Source organism: Micromys minutus (genome assembly GCF_963924665.1).
Source record: "Micromys minutus genome assembly, chromosome: 10".
Taxonomy (NCBI): Eukaryota; Metazoa; Chordata; class Mammalia; order Rodentia; family Muridae; genus Micromys; species Micromys minutus.
The window spans coordinates 60,237,861-60,263,047 of NC_137979.1; the positions used below are offsets into that span (position 1 = coordinate 60,237,861).

Sequence of the window (25,187 nt, forward strand, 5' to 3'; positions counted from 1 at the left end):
AGGCAGCAGCGGAGGCGGAAGAGCGACCCGAAGAGGTGACCACAGTGGAGGTGCGTCTCGGCCATGCCAGTTGTCGCAGCCTGAGGCAACCATGAAAGACAGCGGTGACTCAAAGGACCAGCAACTCATGGTGAGACCCCTTACCAAGCTCTTGCCTGGTTCCCCTCCACCAACCCTGAAACTTGACAGTCTCAAACATAGTGACCACCGAGAGCAAGAGCTGGGAGTCTGAGACTGTGCAGAACAACTGCCCAAGTTCTAGGTGGCCAGAAGGTACGATGGCACTTCCTGAGGCTGGGAAGTTAGCACCTCACTCCCTCCACAAGCGTCCGCCTAAGTTCAACCTTCTTTGAGCAAAGACTCAAGAGGTCAAGACTCAAGAGAGGTCTAGCTCAGGCTATTGCCAGACAAGGAAGCTGTGGTTCTCTAGTGAACCAGAGGGCTTAAACCCAGCCAGGTCTTGCTTTAAAGGGACATGGTGCCACAGATAGTACACGGGGGAGCCAGCACCAAGTCTGAAGCCGTTAGTTATGGGCTGTCACCCAGGCTCAGTCCAAATCAGTAGTCCAGACATTTCAGATAGTCCCAGGGTCTCCTGGCCTTTGATGAATGGGCATATGGAGGGAGGAGGATCTTGACGACCAGTGATGGAGGTTGGAGTCACAAGGAGAAGCCTTGGTACTAGGTTGGGGGATAGGTAGAGATTTCTCCTCCCCCCCCCACCCTCTTTCTAGCCCTTAGCCTTAATCTTTGATCTGTGGAAATGGTCCTTCAGACCCAGCAGACCTTCAGACCCAGTAACCATCTGGTAGAGCGATGCTTCCACGATGCCGGGAACCTGCTTCTGCAAAAAGGAAGCTTGGATTCAGACCTGGGAACCAGATCCAGGCTCGGTGGCACCCTCTCTGGCAGTGAGAATGGCCCCTTTGAAAGAGTTCACTCTGAGAATACTCATTGTCACTGAGGGGCAGGGACAAAGGTCCTCCTTTCACCAAGGAGGTGCAGCCGGGGAGGCTGATAAAGGCCATCTGACAGGCTGGGTGGACGAAATGAACTGGGGGTCCTTTAGGTCCACTCTATATCCAGCAGGCACCTCCTTTTGCTCAGCAGAAGAAATCCCCCCCCTCCCCCCCCCCGCTCCCTGACTGTTTGGAGGGAGGCAGGGGAAGACACATGGAGGATGAAGACCCACTATCTCTCACTGGACAGGAAAGAAAAAGCAGAGAGGTGCTTGGTGACACTTCCTGGGGGTGTTAGGATGTGGACACAGGTTGTTGGAAGGACAAGAGGAAGAACTGGTCCCATCCTCATATCCAGACCACCCCCCACACCCAGTCCACCTCCCTTGCCAGCAGCACCTCACTCTCAGAAGCAGACAGGTGGCTCTGGTCCCCAAGGCTCCCGATCTCAACCTGAAGGAATAGCAAGTGTTTGATGTGGTCATGTGACTGATGCAGGCTGTGTAGACAGTTTTCCCCCTTGGGGCTCCCCCTGAGGTATACACGCTTTTGAGAAGAGACTCTCAGCCAGACACCCTGTGGACTGGCCGCCCTCCAGCTTAGGCAATGCCCTAGACCCACCATGTTCTTCAGGACCAAGGAAATGGAGACAGTTGGATGCCAGAGAACACCAGCCTGTTGGGGAAGGATTCAAACACTTCTCCCTCCCTCCCTCCGTGACTAAGTGTGGTCCTATTAACCCAGGGCTCTGGTCTTCTTCCCAGGTGGCACTTAGGGTCCGGCCCATCAGCGTGTCTGAGTTGGAAGAGGGAGCAACCCTCATCGCTCACAAGGTGGATGAGCAGGTACTTGGGGCTGCAGCTGGGAGCTTCAGGGTGGAGCCTGGCTCAGTTTGCTTGGCACACCTGGCTGGACACGGAGAGCTCTGTGTCACAACATGACAGCCTCTGGGTGGGCTATCTACAGCATCACCAAGAGGTTTTCTTCTCTTAGGAAGACTTCCTAGATCGGCCCATGAAAAGCTAAGAGCTTGTGGAGCCTGGCTGGGGCCCAGACTATAAAATATATTTTGGTCCACATGCTGTAAACTTTCTCATCTATGCCTGCCATTCACAGAGCACACATTTAGTGGGTCTAGCAGAAACCCACCTCTATAACATGCAAGTTTGGCTACTCTCTTGGTCTTCACGTCAGCATGGTAAGAGAGGGCATCTGAGACAATAAATGTTCATAAAAACCCTACAGCATGCTGTGAATTAAAGAAAAAAAAAAAAAAAAAAAAAAAAAAAAAAAAAAAAAAAAAAAACAAGGCTGGAGAGATGGCTCCGTGGTTAAAGGCACTGACTGTTCTTCCAGAGGTCCTGAGTTCAAATCCCAGCAACCACATGGTGACTCACAACCATCTCTGATGGGATCTGATGCCCTCTTCTGGTGTGTCTGAAGACAGCGGCAGTGCATTTATATATAGTAAATAAATAAATCTTTACAAAAAGAGAGAGAATTAGAAAAACACTTCAATATGAAAAGCCCCACGCTCCCTCCATTGCTGGAGTTTACTGTGGGGAGAGAAAACAAGGCATTGATCAAAGAATTAAAGCAAATATAAAAATGTACAGCCTAGAAGAAAAAGACTCTGTTGTTTTAAGTGAGTGAGTAAGGGTCTTGGGCCTCGGCTCCCTTAAGGGATGGTAGTGGAGGGCTGGTGAGATATCTCAGGGGTTAAAATACTTGCCTCGTGGGCATGAGGGTTGGAGTTTGGATCTCCAGAACCCACATAAAATGCTATGTTTGTGGGTGTATTGTCCTACCTGTAACTTTAGTCTTGGAAGGCAGAGACTGGAAACTCCCAGAGTGAGCTAGCTGACAAGAGTACTCATATCTATGAGCTCTGGGTTTGATTGAGAGACCCTGCCTCAGTGCTCAGGGTGGTCGAGTGATCAGAAAGGTTTCAGAGCAATTCAGGATAATTTTTGACATCGGTGTTAGGGTCGCACATGTACACATACATGAAAACATATGTACACACACAGAGAAAACAAGGGGAAATGAGAGAGAGTGGTGAACTTGTATATAGCAGCACACATCCTGAAATCCAGTACGCATGAGGCTGAGGCTAGAGGATCAGAAATCCCATGCCATCTTGGGCTTCAAATTGAGACCCTGTCTTAACTGGCACTGGGGTAGATTATAAAGATAAGCCCTTGCCAGGTGACGGCAGCACATACCTTTAATCCCAGCACTCTGGAAGCAGAGGTGGGCAGATCTCTGAGTTTCAGACCAGCCTGGTCTGTGGAGTGAGATCCAGGATAGCCAGGGCTACACAGAGAAATCCCATCATCCGTGGTGGTGATAGTGATGATGATGTTAAGAGAAATCTTTAGGGATGTACTCAAGAGGGGAAATTGTAACCAGAAGGAATTGTGTGCAAATCCCTTGAGATGGGGCCACAGTGCAATTGCATCACTGAGGAAAAGCTAGCATGGCTCAAGGAGAGAGGGAAAAGATGGAGGGAGGGAGGAGGTGATACAGGTAGGACCCAAACTAAACTTTTTGCCAACATGGCCACAATGCTTGTTTTGGGTTTGCTTAGGTAGGTACTTCAAGATCTAGGTACCGGAATGGTCCTGGGGACAGTGGCAGCCTGACAGTGCCCTTCCCTGTGCTTCTGAGCTGTGCCGTCAGCCACTCTTGAGTGTCTGGGGCTCACTGGCTGTGCTGTGGGTTGGGCTCCAGCATCAGGCAGCATAGACTGGAAGCTACAGAGCAGAGAAAGGCTGTGGACAGACACTGCCCTTGGACCTTAAGGCTGGCCTCAGGAAGCCCCACATGATTTACCTCCTTTTTGCCCCTTTCCTCAAAGCCACTGGGGAAAATGGGGGTGTCTAGAAGACCCCCACATGGTGAGCAGAAGCAGAGAATGTATGGAGACAGTGTTTGTTTTTTCAGTGGTTTGTGAATTTTGATGTTGTTTGTTTGAGGCAGGGTCTCATATAACCCAGACTGGCCTTGAACTGTGTAACCAGAAATGGCCCGATTCCTATGCCTTTCCCTCCCAAGGGATAAAATTGTAGGCAAGGATCATTATTCAGGGTAATAAAATGCTGGAGATTCAATCCAAGGTGTCATGCATGCTAGGTCAACGCTCTACGACCAGACTATACATCCTTACAAACCAACCCCCCCTCTAGCTTTTATTTTTATTCTCTGGTGGACCTAGAAAACACACACACACACACACACACACACACACACACACATCTTGGTGCATGTTGTTTGGGGGAGTTGATTCTCTTGTTGTGGTTGTGGCTCTCTGGGATCAAACTCAGACAATCAGCTTCACCAGATGACCCATCATTCTAGCCCCACCAGAGGATTTCTTTGGAAAGTCTTTGATTGTGTCTGCCCAGTACTTGGTGCACAGGGAAGAGCACCGTAGACGTCAGTTCTAATCTGTAGAGAAGGAGGTTCCCTGGAGCTGCTGTTGGCTGCTGAGAAGGGCCAGCTAGAAGAGTCAAAGCCCTTGGGAGGAGAAACCTCCTTCTAGACAAGGCCACTCCCTATTTCTGCTTCTAAGCATATCAGGTTCACAGTTTGGGACAATGAGGCTCTCTCAGCTTCTCCTGGCTCTGGGCCGCCTTGGGGGCTGATCAATATGTAGTGATGGGAACAGCCCCTGTTCAGGACCCACGCCTGTCAGACACTAGCTCCTTCTGTCTAGGAGGGCAAAGAGTGTGTCTTCCAGCCTGGCTCTGGCCTACCCCAGCAAGCTACACCTCCCACCAGGCCAGAGCTGGGTCAGCCCAACAGGCTGTTCCTTTGTCAGCAGAGCCTCTGAGAGCGCTGTCTAAGCAGTATGGGCACAGGGCTCGTCACACCTCCCCCCTGCACTCTGCCCTCAGCTCCCCAGTGGCTTCAAAACTGGGCTTGTACAGGAGGACCTGGCCTAGCCCCTCTCACTGCTGCCTGGGAGTGGCTACAACAAAGACCCAGTTGACAGCCCAAGTGAGTTGCCTCTTGGCACATAGGCCCTGGCAACTGGGTGTTTAGGACCCAGGAACCCAAGAACCAACATGGTAGAGAGACTTTCTTGCTTTCTGTTCTGATCAGCCTCCTGGTCCTGGCCCTGGCCCTCTCCCAGAACCCTGCTTTTCATCTCTTATTCTCCAGGGATGCCCGTCCCAGAGGATGGCTCAGGATTGTGGCTTGGTCAGGCCAGTTGTCTCTCTTCTTTTCTCTTTTCCAAAGTCATAGGGCATGATGTCTGGGCACTGGGGTAAGCTGGTGAGCTAGCCCAGGTGGCATATGGGAATGGTAATATATATGACTAGGCCCATGTGGTCAGCACAAATGCCCTGTATCCTTCTGAAGAAGAGGTCAATGGGGTGATTACCTGCTTTCCATTGATCTCTAGTTCTGGGGCTGTCATGGCCTCTATTTCTGGCCTCTCTAAGGGGATCACGAAGCCAACTCACTAGGGCCTTGGGTTTTTGTCCTGCCTCTTGCTTCCTGTCTCTCCTCAGAGTTGAGTGAGTTTCTCTGCGGGTGTCCTAACAAAGTAAGGTAACCCAAGGCTATCAGTATGAGCTGGAGCCCTTCCCAGGAGCTCAGCCAGCCCATGGGTCATTGGCAGATAGTAGATTCCACCATAGCCCACCTGTCAGTGGGTCCTAAGTGGAGAGAGGGGGAGGGTAGGGAGGGTACTTGGTTACTCACTCACTTCAGTTACTGTGAGGGGTCCTAAGCCTGCCTTAGGACTGAGCATCATCTTTCTGGGGACATCTGGAGCCTGGCAGTCCGTAGCAATGAGGTTTAGCAGAAGAGGGCGTGCATACCAACAGGCAGAGTTCTGAAGCGTCAAGAGACCAGCGTGAGCCCAGGGCTGTAGCTAAGTTGTTAGACTGCTCTCCTAGCTGACACTAAGCCCGCCGAGATTTAATCCCTGTCACCACGGAAACTGGACACAGTGGCACAGACCTGTACCCCTGGCACTTATGAGGTAGAGACAGGAGGATCAAAAGTTCAGAGTCATCCTTGACTACTTAGTGAGTGTGAGCCCGGCCTGGGCTACACAATGAGACCCTGTCTTGTTAAATTAAAATGATGGAGGGAGGGAGGAAGAGAGGGAGAAAGAGAGAGAGCGCAGGTCAACGTATGTCTAGATTCTGGGAACATTGAAGTGGATCTTGGATTTGACAAGGGTGGCTTCCAGGGACCTAGGATCGCAGAGCCCTTGTTCAGTTCAAGACAGCGAACCCCATGCCTTGGTCCAAAGTGTCTTCCTCAGAGGGTCTGTACACAATGCCTATACATGGTGGCATGGGAATTACTTCTCTCAAAGGCTGCCCTGTGGGGTGTCCTCTGGCCCCAGGGTTAAGGACACCCCTGCCTGCTGCCACGTGACTCTACACCAGTGCTCTCTGCAGTCCCCTGTGGCTGCTTCCCAGTGGTGGTGCCCGGAGGGGTATGGTGGGGTCTCCTGCCTTAACAGCAGCTGAGGTGTGGTGGGTCCTGAAGCCGGACCCTTCAAGAGAGCCAAGAAACCAGAAGGGGCCTGGAAAGTACTCCAGGTAGGGGTGGGGCTCAGGACAAACAACGGCCTTCTCCTCCCACCCACCCCTCCCAAAGCCTCCCCTCAGCCTCCTAGGCTGTGTTTATCTGTAGGATTTAAACAAAGCAGTTATACATATAATCCCATAATTAACACTTGTCCAACAGTCTGTCTATGTGGCCTGGTGGAGCCACACAAGGGCTCTCCAGGAGGCCTACAAAAGGGCCAGAACAAATGGGGGAAGGAAGTCCCAGGCACGGGGGAGTGGCATGAGGCAGAATGGCTAGCCATTGTGAAAGAAAATGCTGTATAAGGTAACAGATTCCAAAGGTGCAGCTGAAGTTAGCCTGCTTGCTGCCTAGGGCACAGTGGGGTGTGAGGCACTCTGGGCCAGCCATCTAGAGGCTCCTAGGCCCCATTGTTCCCCAAGAGCTGAGCATAATGGAATATGACCTGGGATAGTTCGAGCTTAACCATACCCCAGACAACCACCAAGCTGCTCTCTATCCCACTGTATACCCAAGTGATTGGATCCTACTCTCTCTGAGGTCCTTCATGTCTGGCTTCATTTCCGCAGTATACTGTTTTCAAGGTTCGTGAGTATTATAGCTTGTATCAGAACGTCACCATTTTTCACGACCAAGTAACATTTTAGACTATAGACGTATCATGAACATTTGAATTGTTTCCGATTTTTTGGCTCTTGTGCACAACACTACAAGTATCCGGGGATTCCTACACTTAGCAGATGGATGGGTACAAGGAGAGAGTTCATCTTAATGCAGACTTGTGGGCCCCACCTCTCCAGAGATTTTATGTGATTCTGCGCAGCGCTTGGGGAATCTGTGATTTACAAGCAGCGTGCCTTGGGGGCCTGTGATCAAGAACTCAGCAGACTCCCTGAGAGATAGCACTTTAGACAACGTCTAGGTCATGCCTTCCACCACCCTGAGCCTCAGGGTCCCTTGAGTCCCTTGAGATCCTGACAGGGACATCAGACAGCTGGCTGGACTTTGGTGGCATTATGAGTCCAGTGGGCTCTGCTTTTCCTGGCATCAAAGTCTGCCTGTCTGTCTGTCTGTCTGTCTGTCTTGAGGCCTCATGGGGTCCCTGTGTCTATAGATCAAAATATGACCCAAAAAATGTTCTTATTAACAAACCACAGGGTAAGGCCCCTCTTCTCTGCAGTAGCTCAAGGTTCCGAGTGACTCTAGAATTTCCTGATCACACTTGCACTGGCCTAAGAGTCAGGCCAGAGTGAGTATGTAGGAAGGGAGACCCACAGCTGCCAGGTCCTCTGCTGAGTTAGACCCAAGGGCTTCAGGGTGGCTGAGCCTGAAGTGAGTTATGTGGGTGTGTAGGTGAGTCTCATTCAAGTTCAGACAGATTTTCACAGAGAGGGAAGATTGGTGAGCTGCCTGCCTTCTGCCCTTACCATCTCCCACCCAGGTCTTCAGTGAAGTTTTCTGGCCATGACTTATGAGAGTCCCCGGTGCCTGTGCCACAGTTACTTTGGGGTCGAGGCCACACCCACTTCTCTGAGGCAGGGGTTCGTCCCTTGGGTGGTACATGAGTTTGCACTGTGTAAGGAAGTTCACATGGCTATGTGGCCTCAATGACAGTTTAGTGTCTCATAGGCTTGCTGGCCAGAGGGCTCTACAGAGAGGGCTCTGTCCTTCCTGCCTCTCCACATCACCTTCCACCTGTGCAGAGCTGTGGTTCTGTTGTTTGTTTCAGCCAGGGTTGCCCTGCCTAGACCAGGCTGGCTTTGAACTTGCTGCGATCCCTCCCGACTCTGCCTCCTTCATGTTTCACACAGCATGAACCATCCATCGGCTTGGCTCTCTGGCACTTGATGATTAGGTGTTCAACACAGCTGGGCTGTGGAGGAGACGCACACTACATAAAGCTGCGCTCTTCGCACAGGGCACTGGTTGGTTAGATGCAAAGTGGTTTGGTTCCGGGACCCAGACTCCTCCCCCTCAGCCCACCCATCCCTGCTTGCCTCTGGTGAATGACTGTTCAGATAGCTGTCTGGAGCAAATGCCCACCTACCTGGGGTTTCATTGTGTCTTCCATCTCTACCCCAAGTTCATATGTTGGAGTCCTAATCCCAGGACCCTAAACAAGGGCATTTTTAGATATACCTACTCAAGTAAAGATGAGGTCAAGTAAGAGTAAGATGGACCCTTAAGACATCAGATTTGTGTCAGGATGGGGATGTAGCTCGGTTGGTAGAGTGCTTGTCTGTCATGCATGAAGCTCTGAGTTTGATTCCTCAGCACTGTATAAAACTGGGTGTGAAAACACACTCTTATAATCTCAGCACTTAGAAACAAAGGTCGTCTTCAGCGACATAGTGCGTCTGAGACCAGCCTGGGCTAAATGCATGCCAGCCCAGCATGGTGGCACATGCCTTCAATCTCAGCATTTAGGAGGAAGAGGCAGGTAGATCTCTTGAGTTCGAGGCCATCCTGGTCTACATAGTGAGTTTCACAGTACTACATAGAAAAACCCTATCTCGAAAAGGAGAGAGAGAGAGAGAGAGAGAGAGAGAGAGCCTTTAGTCTGGTGTGCCTAGGCATCCCATACTGCCCCCAAAGGCAGCCTTATTCAGCAAGTGTCCTTGGATATACATTATGTACCATCTGACATTCAGATGGTCCCAAAGCCAGGATCATTACCAGCTTACAGCAGGCTCTGGGTCTACAGTGTGAGGATATTCACGAAGAGGAACCAAAGCAAAACCCCAGGCTTTCTTTCCAACCTGCATTTCTCCCTAGAGGCCAGAGACACGTCCGGCCTTTTCCCTCCTGGCCTGGCTCTTGAATGTTCTTCTACCTTACCTCTCCTGGCTGCCTCCTGCTCAGCCTTGAGGATACCATACCAGCGTCATCTCTGGCAGGTTGCTTTCCTGTCCCAGCAGGGCTAGATTTGGAAATCTCCCTTCTAAACACCAGCTCTCTCCTGGTTATGAATCTGAGTGTGTCAGAAGGCAGGACACTGGGCCTTGTTTTTCTCTTTCTCTAAGACCTTTCCCATGTTTGGGGCACTTTGAAGGTGCTTCACAGATGAACTGCCCTGGCCTGAATACTCCAAGCCAATCTCCGTGGCAGCCCAGGCTCCTTTCCCAATCCCTTCTGGCTCAGCTATGGTTCACCTGGTCAAGGGGCACAAGGGCTTCCTTGTGTGCTGTGACAGTCAGAAACAACACCGATAATCTGGGGTCCTGACAGATGGATCCCAGACAAAGCCCTCATTAAGTGGGATGGTGGCAGGTGGAATGACAGTCCTCTGATGCGGGAGCATTTGGTCATCAAAGAAACTGGGTGTCCAGGTGGACTTGGCAATGCCTGAAAGGCCATCTGTTAGAGTAGATAACAATACATGCTGTTCGTCCCCTCTCTACCTGTCACCAGAGTCCCTTGAGGCTCCTTGTCCACAGGAACCCCAGTACTCAAAATGAGAGTTCTTCTAGCTGGCCCGCTTCCATTTGCAGCCCTCAGGAGCCTATGCCAGGGCCCACAGAGCCTGGTTTTGTCTTCATCTAGGTCTGAAATCTGAGCAGGTTCTTGGCTGCTGATAGTCTTCGATAGGGATCCAACCCTACAGAAGGCTTGGAGGGTTTTAGGGCTGATGCCCTGAGGAGAGGCCGGTGACTAAGGACAGGTGACCTCCTAGGGCACCAGCACAAGCACAGTTATCCTGCACTGAGATCACAGTGTCTAATGGCCTTAGGTGGGGGGCAGAGTTGGTGGCTCTTTCCTGCACAGGACCACCACTCAGCACCCAGCCTGTCTGTGGCCCTTCTCTCTAACCAGCTCAGCTGAAGCCTCATCTGATTGACAAAAACTTCTGTCTCCTGAGGAGTCACCCACCTGTGGAGAACCACAAGGGGTGGAGCTGCTGCTGTCTGGGGTTAGGTGTGTGCAGGAAGCCTAGGTGCAGGCCCGCTCCAAGAATTCAGTGGGGGAGGGGGAGGTGTTGATCCTAGAACAGATGTGAAACGTGGAGAGGAATCTGCCTCGAATCCCAAGGCCCTGGTCCTCTAAATCATCAGGCCTGACTAGGGGACTCAAAGGGACCCACTGAGGACCTCCTAAGCTCCTGAGTTTAGTTGAGCATGCAAGCTGCTGTCCTGCCTCGACCAACCTTCGCCGCCTGCAGATGGCCAAGACCTTTGGAACAGTCATAAGTCCAGACTCTCCTGCTGATCCCTGGGGTGGGGGTGGGGGTGGGGTGAAGTTGAGGCACAACTACTGTCTCCGCCTTCCTGTAACATCCAACCCCTCCCTCCTTGGTCCTCTGTGCGGACTCAGTTTACACATGTGCACTGCATCATGTTCCACACAGGGCTAATGTGAGCAGTGGGGCTTGGGGGGCTTGGGGTGTTAAAGCACCCCACAAGCCCCTGTGACCACAGAGGGGGCAGGGGATGTTAGAGAGGGTTCAGAGGGTGAGCAGGCACCAGCCTGAGAGCCAAGTGGCCAGAATCCTCAACTCCAGCTCTGCCATTTCCAAGCCAACTAGATGCTAGGCTCTGACCGCCCTGTCTGAGAGTAATAATGGGGAAATTCACGTCGAAGGACTCAGCAAAGACCGGTATTGGCTGGGTGTGTCGGTGCATGTGTGTAATCCCAGGCTGAGGGAGGAGGACTGCCTTAAACTCAAAGTTAGCAGGGCCGGGGAGCAAAACCCTATCTTTAAGGAAAAGAAAACACAACAAAGAAACAATGCTTCTTAGTGTGCCCCAAGATGGAACGTTAGTGTGCCCCAGGAGTGGACGGCCCTGGGAGCGAAGGTCCCCCCTCTGCCCTTCTTGTCCTTCCCCTCCCTGGTAGAGGATCTGAGGCCACCATCTGGCCCCTGGGAGCAGCCCCAGCTCATTAGGTAAGGATCAGGGGACAGCTTATTTCCCCTGGCTGTCTGGCAGAGCCTGGTGTCTAGGGAACTGTGCCTCTCGGGGACACCTATATTGTACAAAGGGAGCTGCTGATGTTGCTGCTCCGCCTGTCTTCTGTTTGTTTTTGTCATGCTGTATTTGATAGCAACATCCTGGGTGAGGGCACTTAGTGAAGTCCCCTCCTCTGCCTCCATGTATACTTTCCCTCTTCAGGGCTCCTTGAAAGAGGGTCACGGAGACTCAGCATGGGCTCTCCATAGCCCTCAGGGAGATTACAGCACCATTTCCTCCACTGGGGAGGAGACTGAGGCTCGGGCAGGTCTCCCAGGAGGGATGAGGCCACTCCACTAATGAGACGCAGGACTTGGATTCAAAGCGTATCCCTAGTGTCCCTTGGACCTCTTTGAAACTCGGACCCTGCCCCAGGAGTAGCTGAGCGTTTCCTGAGGTTCCCATCTTGCTTCCTACCCTAGATCAGGAACCCAGCAAGGACCCAGCCACTTGCTCTGTGTTCTAGGCACAGCTCAGCGCACGGGGCACCTGGGCGGAATGGAGTGAGCATAGTGACTACTGTTAAAACAAGGGAGAGGCCCAGCCAGCCCCCTCCACACCTTAATGTATGTGTGTGCACACATTCACAGAGTACAGCTGATCCTACCCTGCAGGGGTGTAATGCCAGCCTAGGTTCCTGCAGACTCTCTCACCCCAGGTCTGGGCTTAAGTTCATAGAGGAGAGACCCAAGCCCACCTGTCTTCTTCACACGAGTCACCCAACTGTCAGCAGCTCTTTGGAAAAGAGGCTGGGCGTGGAGGACCAGGCAGGGCTTTGAGGGCCACAGGGCTGCAGAGAGGCAGTTAAGAGCCTTCTGGCTTGGGAGTCAGGGTCCTGGGTTCTGACTAAGGTTTAGCTTGAGCTCCCTCACCTGTCAGCTGGGAGCCCCCACTCTGCGCCGTTACTGAAATGGACAAGGCTGTGGTGGAGACGAGGTGGATCTCGTCACAACAGATGTGTTGTGACAAGCAGTAATGTTGCAGTCTCTCTTCCAGGAAAGACAGCTTGAGGGGGGTACTGTGATTAGGGGGAGAAACCTTGGATTTGGGGTTCACTGTTACCCCACCACACACACACACACACACACACACACACACAGTGCTCTCCCAAGCACTCAGACCTGAAGCCCAGGGAACAGATAGTGCTGGGAGTGGTCTGCAGGCTGTAGGAACTCCAGGTGACGGTAGTCCCCCTTTTCGGGGACATTTGCAGATGGTGGTTCTTATGGACCCGATGGAGGACCCTGATGACATTCTGCGGGCACACCGGTCCCGGGAGAAGTCATACCTCTTTGACGTGGCCTTTGACTTCACTGCTACTCAGGTGAGGGAAGAACGGGGAAACTCGTGAAACAAAGCCACTCCACACTTCACTCTGCAAGGGGACCCTGCTCATCTTTTCTTCAACACTTGCTCAAGCACCCACTTCCTGGAGCTCTGTCCATTTGTGAACAGTTTACCTGCAGTACCTCCCTCAGACCCCTCCCACCCCCACAACCCCCGAACTTTCGCACGGCCCGACTTCACGTGACCGCTTGCCAGGATACCTGTAGGGCTGCAGGGCAGGTCTTCTGCAGAAACACACTTGGTTAGTTAGTACTCAAATCCCACTTTGTGCATAGAGCAGCCACATGGGACACCCCCACAGCTGGCCGATATGGGTTGAACCGTGAAGCCCATCTGGCGTGGGGAGAGCAGGCTGTGGGCAGACACAAGAAAACCCAACACCCTCCTAGGGATCCCATCTTGCCCATCTTTTGGATGCTCAGATGCTCCCAGGAGCTGACTGCATCCTCGGAGCAGGGGTGTGTTGGGGGAGCCAGCTGTAGAGGAGGCTTCTCGGGTGTCCTGAGCCCTCTTTGCAGGCTGGCGTCCCCCCTGAGGGGTGTAAGCAGAGACTACCTTCCTCCACTTTCCACAGCCGCTTAGCTCTGGCTTAGGCCTCCAGGGACAGACACCCCATCTGCTCTCCGCGAGGACCCGCCCGTAGGCACTGATGTCTTGCCCTATCCGCCTCTCGGACCTCTAACAAGTCCCTTCCTTCTTCTCTGCAGGAGATGGTGTATCAGGCCACCACCAAGAGCCTCATTGAGGGCGTCATCTCAGGGTACAATGCTACTGTGTTTGCCTACGGCCCTACAGGTGAGGAGGAAGCCCAGATGTAGGCAAGAACTACAGCGCCCTTCTTGTCTCCCCTGGCAACCAAGCCCTTCACTCTTCATCAGAGAACCAACCTGGCCCAAGGATGGTCAGAAGTAGAAGGACTGATCCAAACCTTGTCCCCAAAAGACCCCATTCCTCAGTCATGGTGGGGGTGGGAGCAGCCTCAAGGACAGCTCAGGGTTGCCGGGACACTTCCCAATAAGGCTTCATCCTTGGCCCCTGCCCTGCTCATCACCAGTCCGTCTGTCTGTCCTCTCCAGGCTGTGGGAAGACCTACACCATGCTGGGCACCGACCATGAGCCTGGCATCTATGTTCGGACCCTCAACGATCTGTTCCGGGCCATCGAGGAAACCAGCAATGACATGGAATATGAGGTGTCCATGTCCTACCTGGAGGCAAGTCCTCACCGGGCTTGGATAAGAGGCACATAAGATGAGGTGGCCCACCTCCCTAGAGCCGGTCACCGGCAGTTCCTGGGATGCTCAGCATGGCTGTCCCACAACTCACTCATGTAGCAGTTAGCCTCACTTGATGAAAATCGAGGCTTGAGAGTCAGGCACAGTAGTGTGTGCCTTGAATCTCAAAACTCAGGGGGCAGAGGGAGCTGGATCTCTGAGTTCAAGGCCAGCCTGGTTGACAGAACAAGTTCCAGGACAGCCAGGGCTACACAGAGAAACCCCCTGTTTCCACAAAAAAAAAAAAAAAAAAAAAAAAATTGTTTCTTTTTTAAACACAGAGAATTTAGGCCTCTGTCTTTCTCAGCAAACAGGGATGACAGACTGTGGCTCTAATGTGCTATTGCACTTCACAGTATCCTGGGTACCACAGTAGCAGCGAGCAGTTTGGGTACCATCCTTTGCAAGCACCCCTCCTTAGAGCCCGTTCCTTAAGCAAACATCTACCCATTCTGGACTTCATGGGTTGAGCGGTCAGGAGTGAGACGGGGCTTATCTAAGACAGCTGGTCAGCCTCCATCTGGCTCCTCTGGGAGCTGATTATCTCCAGGGTGACTCCTCAGAAAGAGGAGTGAGGGTGTAGCAAGCAGGTCTTGCTTGTTTTAAAGGGGGCTGGGGCTGAGGGAGTGGAAGCAGGGAGTGGGGTGGGGGAATAATGACAACCTAAGTAGCCTGAAGGCTGCTTAGCAATAATCCGAGCTCCCTCTTCTGGCCAAGGGTCCCGCATAGATCAGGTCCATGTGTCCAGCCCAGGACTGGCCTCTCTGCAGAGGGAGCCCCAGATGGTTCTGAAGCCTCTGCAACGTTGGCTTTGAAACCTCCTTCTCTCACAGGGCTGGGGTCCTTTCTTAGGGAGGAGGGGACTGCTCGAAGGCTCCAGGCCTGGACCTCTCATCTTTCATGTTCTTCCTCCTTTCGCACTGTCCCATCAGATCTACAATGAGATGATCCGGGACCTACTGAACCCGGCCCTGGGGTACCTGGAGCTGAGGGAAGACTCCAAGGGGGTGATCCAGGTGGCTGGCATCACCGAAGTGTCCACCATCAATGCCAAGGAGGCAAGTCTTAAGCAACTGGCTCGGGACCCAGGGCAGGACAATCACTCTAGGGGGCGTTGGGGGAGCAGAACAAAGGACCAAGGCCAGGGTACCACTGGGACAGAGATACCCTGAGTGGTGGCAGGGGGGTCACATCCCCCATCATGCCCTAGTAAAGAGCCAGGCCTCACAGTCTCTCCATTTACAGAGAGACCTGCTTGCAGAGAACCGCCCAGGCTTCTCAGCTCACCCTGGGAGGCTAATAGGCTGGACCTCTTCCACCAAACCAGGCTCCTCTCTGCAGGGGCCTCAACAGTCACGTCTGCCTCCCCTTCCCAGATCATGCAGCTGCTGATGAAGGGGAACCGGCAGAGGACACAAGAGCCCACAGCTGCCAATCAGACATCTTCCCGCTCTCACGCTGTGCTCCAGGTGGCTGTGCGCCAGCGAAGCCGGGTCAAGAACATCCTCGAAGAGGTGCGGCAGGGTCGCCTGTTCATGATTGACCTGGCTGGCTCCGAGCGTGCCTCCCAGGTAAGACCTGCTCACAGGGCACAAAGGAGGGATGGCTTCCGAGAGAGACGCAATGGGGTGGGGCTGTGTGCAGGGGTGATGGCCAGCTCTCAGAGGAGGAGGGACCTCAGGGAGAGGCTAGCTAGATAGGGCGGTTGGGAAGGAAGGGTGTCTCAAGGATGTGGGGGAAGGGTGATAAGTGGAGTCCCCAGAGGGAAGGGCTGAGCAATGGGCCTGACATCTTGAAGATCGTGCTGCTCAGGGAAGAGGGGCTGGGGAGAGGGCACAACAAAGCCTCCTTCCATACCATGCCCCCTCCACCTTCGGGGACCTCAGAAGACAGGCCGTGATCTATAACCAGGATCACTGGGGTGTTGTTGGGTGACTGAATGAGGCTTAGGCGGGTGATCTTCCTGGGCTATGGCCGTATCCCTTGCCGTCTCCCCAGACACAGAACCGGGGGCAGCGCATGAAGGAAGGTGCCCACATCAACCGCTCTCTGCTGGCCCTGGGCAACTGCATCAACGCGCTGAGTGACAAGAGCAGTAATAAGTACATCAACTATCGGGACAGCAAGCTCACCCGGCTCCTGAAGGTACCGGAGCAAGCTAGGCCTGGGCACTGGTGTTAAGAGCCAGCCTGCCAGGCCACACCACACCCAGACAAAGCTCAGCTATCCCCACTTGGATTTCCGATGAATCACCAAGTTCATTATGTGTCCGTATGCCTCAGACAGTAGTTGAGACAACCTTAAGCTAAACCAGTCCATTTACTGTACATCTAAAATTTGATTGCAAGCAGATGTCCTCCGTGTTTCTGGCAACTCTAACCAAAGCACAGGTAGAGAAAACAAACACGGGCTGTGTTGGGACCTCTTTCCAGAGCTGTGAGCCAGTTGGAGAGTACCAAGACTCACCTAGATTCGGGCTTTGGGATCGTCAGTCTTGTGGCCTCTGGAGCTGCTCTTTGGAGCCAATTACTCATGGCAGAGCCACCCGTGGACTTCATTTGTAGACATGGGATTAATGGGTGCCCAGACTTTGCTGAGTTCAAGGGATTCTCTCCAGCCCTAGTCTCCCAGTGTCTCTGTGAGTTTGCCTACTAGGGTGACAGATAAGGAAACTGAGGCACAGGCAGGTTCAAGAATCTCCCTGTAGGCTTACACTTTGTAAGTGCTGAAAACAAGACCCCGGCAGAAAGCCTGTATCGGCCTGCCATGAAGACTGTACCCACAAGCCAGGGAACTGGGGTTATATGGAGATGACCACCACTGTATGCTTGTGTTTTATTTTGTATGAGCGTGTGCATGTGTGTACATGTGTGTTTGTATGTGCATGCGTGTGCCTGTGCGTGGGTACATGTGTGTGCACCCAGGGTGTGGAAAACAGCCTTGGGGAACCTCTGGGGAGGGTGTCCTCCGGTTAGCCAGCCCCTTGTCCCCCCACCAGGACTCACTAGGGGGGAACAGCCGCACCGTGATGATCGCCCACATCAGTCCAGCGAGCACTGCCTTTGAAGAGTCCCGGAACACCCTGACCTACGCGGGCCGAGCCAAGAATATTAGGACTCGGGTGAGGGCCCTGGGACTACCCCTTAGCCACACCCTCCTGGACCGAGATTTGAGGTCCTGAGAGGATCCTTGCCAGACTCCACTCTTCCAGCAGTGACCTCGTTACCCAGGCCAACACTACTCCAAGCCTTTTTCTCTGCATCCCTGGTCGCTGCCTGCCTGCCTGCAGCCCTTGGCTCCCAAAGACTCTCTTCTGCCTCCCTCCCCCCATTCCATCCCTCTCCTGTCCCTTCCTAAGAGGTTTACCCAGTCTTCTGTATGTCCAAAGCATCTCATCACCACAGTGACAAAGGCTGCCTTACCCAGCGCCACCGGGAACTGTAACACATTGTCCCATCTGACCTCAGAACCAGGCAGGAGTTACAGCTTCCCTACCGTATGGTTTGAGATGGTGACCCTTAAGGACACAAAGCGACTTCATAGCTAGCGGAGAGTAGGGCAGAGATGGGGGCGCTGAGCCTGCCTGGTTTCCAAGTTCATGATCGAACTCACGTTCTCTGGTAAGAAAGTCTCAGCCTTCATGTGGCAGCGAAGGGGAGAATGGCTAGCTTGGAAGGGGTGTGTAATGAGCCTTCTTTAGATAGCTGCAACTCCTCCAACATTGCCCATGCAGCCTCGAGGAACTTTATGGGGCCAGGCCACAGGATCGTGACGAGTTAGTCAGAAGCAGCTTATCCCACCATGGCAATGAGCACTTGCAGCCCAGCGTGCGGAGGCAGAAGCAGAGGCAGGGGAATTAGGAGATCAAGGTCATCCTTGGTTACACAGTGGGTTCAAGGCTGACCTGGGCCACATGAGACCCCCCCCTTTTTTAAAGTAGATTAGTTTTTAGTTGACGCTAACGGTAGAAGTGGAGGCAAGCGGGGGAAGGGAGGAGAAGGGATGCGCTGTCTGAAGTGTGTATGGGGAGACCGGGAGACTTGCCTAACTAAACAAGACACACATCCAGAAACAGAATCCAAAGTGGGAGGGAAAATCATGGGGCCGGAATGATGGTTAATGGTTCAGAGTATTTGCTGCTTTTCCAGAGGGACCTGGGTTCAGATCCCAGCATCCACATCAGGCACAACTGCGTGTAACTCCAGCTCCAGGGGACCTTACACCTTCTTCTGGCACCCAGTGATAGGCACATATTCCCACACAGACACGCACGCATATGCATAAAATAAAAATAAAAAGATAAAATCTGGGGAAGAAAAGAGTCTGAGTAGCAAAACCTCTATACCAGGGGAAGAAATATGTGTGTGTGTGTGTGTGTGTGTGTGTGTGTGTGTGTGTGTGTATACATACCATTGATGTCGTTGAAAAGACCTGGCAGAGGGAAAGAAGGAGAGGAGCTGAAGAGATGGCTCAGCAGTTACAAACACTGGTTGTTCTTCCAGAGGACCTGGGTTCAATGCCAGCACCTATATGGCAGCTCACAACTGTCTGCAACTTCAGTTCCAGGGGGTCTGTGCCACCAGACACCCACCCACAGGGTACACACACACACACACACACACGTGTGGAAGCAAAATACCTATACAAATAAATAAAATTTTTAAAGGGGAGATGGGAGAAAGAGGAAGAGAGGCCTGCCCCCCTGGGGTGACCCCTTCCTTCATCCTGGGCTCCCTGCAGGTGAAGCAGAATCTGCTCAATGTCTCCTACCACATCGCTCAGTACACCAGCATCATCGCCGACCTGAGAGGCGAGATCCAGAGACTCAAGTGCAAGATCGACCAGCAGGCTGGGCGGGGCCAGGCGCAGGGCAAACTGGACAGGGGTGACATCCGCCATATCCAAGGTATGCATATGGACCTGTGTCTGGAGCTCCAAGTGTCCTTATGGGGTTATAGGACCAGGTAGCATATTATTAACCCTGGCTCCTCTTGGCTGAGTGGCCTTGGGCTAGTCTTCCCTTGTAAAATGGGACCACACTGCTTTGCAGAGCTCGAAATGGGGTAAGATGATGTGAGGATATTATATGGGAGCTGTATTATATATAGGACCTGCCGGGCCGTAGAAGGTTTACCACTCACTGAGACATGCGTGCTCACTGTGATGGTTTTCTAAAAGATGTCACAGAAACAGACAGTCTAAAAGATGACAGAGCAAAATCCTTGTCGTTGCCAAGGATGCTGTGGGGACTATGGCGGAAGAGGCAGAGTCGCTGCAGTCAGAAGATGCATTGTGGGAAGTGGGTGTGGGAGGAGAGGAGTCTGAGAAGTTGGAGAAGCACGGGTCTGGGGCAGAGCCTCAGGTGGGCCTGAGGTGGCCGCCCCTCTGCTCACACAACTCCCACTCGGCAGCTGAGGTGCAGCTCCACAGGGGGCAGGAAGGGCAGGTGGAGATGGGACAGCTTCGGGAGCAACTCATCAGCGCCTTCCACGAGCAGATGGATGTGAGGCGGCGCCTGCTGGAGCTGGAGAACCAGGCCATGGAAGTCCAGATTGACACATCCCGTCACCTACTCACCATCGCCGGGTATGCTCGGCCCTATCCTGGGACCCTTTAGACCCACCCGAGGCACGGGTTTGGCCTGGAGCATTGAAGCACAAATGAGCTGAATCTTGTGTCTCTTGTGGGGGGGGGGGGTCCGCTGGCAGGTGGGAGCATGAAAAGTCACGCCGCGCCCTCAAGTGGCGGGAGGAGCGAAGGAAAGAGTCCTACACCAAAGATGACAGTGAGAAGGACTCAGACACAGGAGATGAGCCAGATAACCTGGAACCACCGGAGGTGGCCTCGGCCCGGGAAAACATCGCCGCCCTAGTGGGCGAACAGAAGAAGCTGCGCAAGGAGAAGGTGTACGGGGCTTGGGGGCAGAGGGCTGGGGAAGAGGGAAACCCAGAGCTCAAGCCACAAATCTTGGTGTCCAAGTTTCTACATCTCAGTGTACTTTGTATTTCTCATCTCTAAAAATGGGAGCATCCGTGGTGATGCCCAGAAGGGGTCGCTGAAGACAGTTAAACTGTTTTGCATAAAGCAAGAACATGGTGATCAATATAGCAGAGTTTTACCTTCTGAATTGGAATAGGGATGCCATAGGGCATGGGTGAGTAAAGTGGGCACAAGGGCACCCACTGTTTGCAAGACCCAGAATAAGCTTAGAAGGCTAGCCTGGGCTTGGAGTACCAGCCAGAAGGCCCGAGACCAGAGCATTTCTGGAGCAGTGGGACTGGGCTGGTGCTGACCCTTGCCGCCCTCCCGCAGCTGGCGCTGGAGCAGCGCTGCCGGGAGCTGCGCTCGCGGGGCCGCCGCCTGGAAGAGACGCTGCCGCGCCGCATCGGCTCGGAGGAGCAGCGCGAGGTGCTCAGCCTGCTGTGCCGCGTGCACGAGCTGGAGGTGGAAAACACCGAGATGCAGTCGCACGCTCTGCTCCGCGACAGCGCCCTGCGCCACCGCCGCGAGGCCGTGCGCCGCCTGGAGCAGCACCGCAGCCTCTGCGACGAGATCATTCAGGGCCAGCGGCAGATCATCGACGGTAGGGCCCGACCCCCGAGGGCCTGGGGCGTTGTCGCTGGGGCTGAGGGCCCACGCCGAGCCCTCATCTCTCCTTACCCCGGACAGACTACAATCTGGAGGTTCCCCGGCACCTGGAGGAACTCTACGAAGTCTACCTTCGGGAACTGGAAGAGGGCAGCCTGGAGAGGGCCACCATCATGGACCGCGTAGCCTCCAGGGCCCTGCAGGTGGGCGCGTGGGCCAACCTAAATTCGCTGACCTGGGAATCCCACCAACCTAACCAAGTTCCAAGAGAAGTTGCGCTCTCTCCTCTCTTCTCCCCTCTCCTCCCTTCCCCTGCCCTCCTCTCCTCTCCCTTCTCCTATTCCCCCCTCCCTTCCCACCTTCCCAAGCCTGGATGAGTTTCCCCATTCCTGGGCATTACAACCTGGCCTGGCTATTTTCCCAGCCTAGGGTCACAAGGTCAGGACTGCTATCTGAGACTTCACAAGTGACCACTAGTTAACTAGTCACTAGGCTGAGGCAGGAGGGTTGAAAGATCAGCCACCACTGTACAAGCAAGATTCTATCTCAAACAATGGGAGGACGGATGGATGGATGGATGGATGGATGGATGGATGGATGGATGGATGGATGGATGGATGGTTTAGTTAAATAATTAATTTTTAAAGATCAGGGAAACAGTGGACGTTCTAAAGGACCAGGCCACTGTACTGTCTCACTGAGGGTGCCTAATAGTCACCAGCTTGCTGGGGACCCAGAACATAAGCCCAGCACCACGCTACTCCCCACCCCAATCTTATAACCTATACAGTTCTTTGCTGTTCCACAGTTCAAGGCCTAGTCTTCTGACTGTTCACTCTTGTTGCCCCTCTCCCTTCCCACCGTCCACACAGGACAGCTCCTTGCCCAAAATCACTCCAGCAGGGACCACACTGACCCCTGAATCTGACCTGGAGAGTGTGAAGACGCTGAGTTCTGAGACCCAGCACCCCCAAAACAACACCCTACCCCCTCTTGGCACAGACAGGTGAGACTCTATGTCTGAGTGATGTCGGACCCCCATAAGGGCTGGGGGGAGGGGGGCTGGGAATGGAGCTACAAGCATATGAAGTTGTGGCATGGGTCTGCAGCCAGGATTTGTGGGCTCTCCCTCCCTTGGCACCAACAGGTTCTTCTCTAGGGTGGGGGTGGACTTTGGTATGACTGGCCTGGTCAACAGCTGCCTCCTCCTGTTCCTCTGCCAACTGCAGTGACTCCTACCATGTGCTCAAGGCCAGTCCCAGGGCCTGGCCAGTGAAGAGCTCCTCTGTGCCTACTCCACCTCCCATCCAGGTGGGCAGCCTAGTGACCCAGGAGGTGAGCTCTGGGTGCCCAGCAGTGGGTTGAATCCTTCCAAAATGCCTAGCACCTTGTGAGGCCAGCTGCACAGCCTCTACAGATTGTAGTGTGGAGTCCCAGATGTCTTCAAGGTCTTCCTCTTCCCAAACAACTCACCCCTAGGCCCTACCACAGGACAGCCTGGGAAGCCAGATCAACTCTTCCCCAGACAGCAGCGAGAACCTGTCAGAGATCCTTCTGTCCCATAAAGGTGAGTGTGTGCCTGCCCCGCCCCACCCCCCACTGACTGACAGCTTGCAAATCTGGAAGCTTCTCCTTCCCTCTCTGTGGGGGGACCTGCTGAAGGTCCCCATTCATTGGCTTTATCCGAAGGACTAGCCACCTGCTCAGGGACACACAAAAGATGGGGCACAATCAGAAATTAAAGTGGGGATACCTGGCACCCCCTTCCCACTGGATAGACGCAGTAGCAAATACTAAAATCCAATCCATCCCCATCTCCTAGACAGATAGACTAAACCCACTGTCTAAGATGTGTGGGTGTTTTTGGAAGGGGGTACTAGGAATTGAACCTAGGACCTACCTCACGCACTATAGGCTCGGACTGAAGGCAAGTGCCACCACCACCACCACCACCACCTCCACCATCACCACCATCACCACCACCACCACCACCACCACCACCACCACCATCACCACCATCTGGCTCACTTTTAATCTTAAAATGAGATCTAAGCTGCCTGGCTTGGCAGCCACCTCCTTCTCTTCCTCCTCCTCTTCTTCCTTTCCTCTCCTTTCTTTTCCTTCTCTTCTCCTGAGACATGGTCTAACTATGTAGCCCAGGCTATCCTGGAACTCACTATGTAGACCAGGCTGGCCTGGTTAAATTCATAGAAACTGCCTGCTTCTGCCTTCCAAGTGTTGGGATTAAAGGTTTGCACGGCCATGTCCAGCCAGCCTTAAACTTTTATCTTCCTGCCTCAGTCTTCGGAGGAGCTAAGATTACAGTCCAGACTCCCAGTGTCTCAGCTAATCCCTGGAGTAGCCCCAGAGTACTCATTTTGCAATCCCATTTACAAATGAAATTAAGATTCTGGAGGTAAGCCCCAAGCTTCTCAAAAAGTCATCAAGTTAGGGTTCTGGAGGTGAATTCTGTGTGTCCTGGCTCTTGCTCACTCTGGTTCTGTGAGGGAGGGGTGTGGGAGGTAGCCTTGACGCTTGGATTTGCTATCTGCTATAGAGAGGAAAGAGATCCTCACCCGGACCAAGTGTATCTCCGTGAAGGCCGCCCAGCGGCGCTCCCGGGCCCTGGGAACGGAAGGGCGCCATCTGCTGGCGCCTGCCACAGAGCGCAGCAGCCTGTCCCTGCACTCGTTGAGCGAGGCTGATGATGCTCGCCCACCCGGTGCGTTGGCCTGCAAGCGGCCGCCCAGCCCCACACTGCAGCATGCCATGAGTGAGGACAATCTATCTAGCAGCACAGGCGAAGGCCCCTCCCGGGCGGTAGGACCTCGAGGTGATGGCACTGGACCGTGGGTGCGTGGCCAGAAGAAATGCCTCAGCAAAAAAAGGGAGGAGTCACTGGAGGCCAAGAGGAGGAAGCGGAGGTCTCGGTCCTTCGAGGTCACGGGACAAGGGGTGAGGCCAAGGGCAAGGGTGAAATGTCTGCACCTGTTACGAATGGGTAGGAGACAGAGGTAGCTCCTCCAGTAGCTACAGTTCGCTTGCAGCCCTTTACTATGCCTAGAGCCCTGACCGGAAACACAACTATCCCCAGCCTGATGAAGTAGCTAGGGCTGGGTTCTGTAGCTGAGCCCAGGACAACACTCCGCTCCATTTCACTGTTTTCCGACTGTACAGCTGTCCCGTTCCAAGGCACACCTGCTGGGGCCTCATCCCTCTGAGAGCCTTTCAGACCGCAGGATGCCCGCGTGTGGACGGCCATCCCCTGGTGTCAGGCATTTGGGAAAAGTCTCTCTGCCTCTGGCCAAAGTCAAATTCCCCCCAAACCAGAATACAGGTCAGTACTAAAAAACAAATAAACAAACAAAATCAAACGGGACTGGGGTGGGAGAGGCCTTGACCAGCTTAGAGGGGAAACATACTGGCCTCCTGGCCATATCCAGAAGCAGGATTCAGGAAGCAATACTGGTGGAGTGGGCAAACTGGGATTGGTCCTCTTACGAGTTTAAGGCCATTGGTTGGGGGGGGGGGAGGAAAGACATTCCTCATCTTTTCTCCTGTCGTAGGCTCTGGAAACCCTTCACCCCTTCTTGTCCCCCCCAACCAAGCTGGTGTTTCCCGTAGAACTACACGTGGGCCCAGCCTGCCTCATGGCTCAAGCACCTTTGGCAAAGACGGAGGTCTCCAGCATAACTGAGGGGGAGGGGCTCTGGCGCGTACTATTCTGCCCCTCCCCCACAAGACTGAACGGGGCTTAGCAGGGACTGGGAGGTGGAAGCTGGGAAGATGGGGATCCCATGGAGCAAGAGCTTAGAGGGCTGGGCTCCCATGACCCAGAAATGGTAGGGTTGTCTGCATAACTCTTCCATGTTCTCCCTGCCACTAGAAAGGGAGGTGAGTCCCAGAGGCCCGGCTTCCCAGTCCGGAACAGAACATTGTTGCCAAAAACTTGTACTGACCTGGGGCCAGTCTCGGCTTCCACAATGGGGGAAAGGAGCTGTTAGTGGCACAAGATTCCTGGGCCCACCCATGGGCGTGGCCGAAGGTGGGGGGGTGGGTAAGGAGCCCACAGGACTTCTCATAGGGAGGGGGAAGGGTGGGGAGGGAGTCTGGTTTTGTAACTTCTCTTTGTGGTTTTTTTTTTTTTTTTTTTTCTTCTTGCCTTTCTTTTAAATAAAGTCCTACTGGCGTTTTGATGGTTGTGTTGGGACCAAGTCCAGATTCTGGCCCTTTCTCTCCCAGCATCTTATCTCCCTCAGCACAAACCTACACAGAACTGGGGAATGGGTTTTTTTTCCTCAAGATGCCAAGACTTTCTCTCCAGAAGGATGGGGCTAGAGCTAGGTCTAGTTTTTGGCCATCTCTAAAGGGTCTTTCCACTAGCCTGGACCCTTCACTAAGAGACCAGGGACTTACTTAGTGGCAGTGATAGAAAGCCCCCACAAACCACAGGGGCGGCTGCCCACTGGAGATTACAGCAGAGAATACTTCAGCCTCCGATGTGGAAATTCCTATCCA

General features: G+C 53.5%; 1 protein-coding gene across 1 annotated transcript; it reads left to right on the plus strand.

Moving 5' to 3' along the window:
* Window positions 1-24,671, plus strand: KIF19 (kinesin family member 19). The gene is made up of 20 exons (XM_080922676.1): window positions 1-130; window positions 1,724-1,804; window positions 12,675-12,785; window positions 13,516-13,603; window positions 13,885-14,021; window positions 15,014-15,139; window positions 15,458-15,652; window positions 16,080-16,226; window positions 17,080-17,202; window positions 18,822-18,987; window positions 19,493-19,667; window positions 19,790-19,985; window positions 20,394-20,664; window positions 20,751-20,872; window positions 21,542-21,675; window positions 21,899-22,004; window positions 22,149-22,236; window positions 23,227-23,624; window positions 23,847-24,006; window positions 24,236-24,671. Exons 1-20 carry the CDS (start codon window positions 92-94, stop codon window positions 24,364-24,366), a joined length of 2,994 nt encoding a protein of 997 aa, XP_080778802.1. The 5' UTR covers window positions 1-91; the 3' UTR covers window positions 24,367-24,671.
* The last annotated feature ends 516 nt before the right edge of the window (window positions 24,672-25,187 follow it).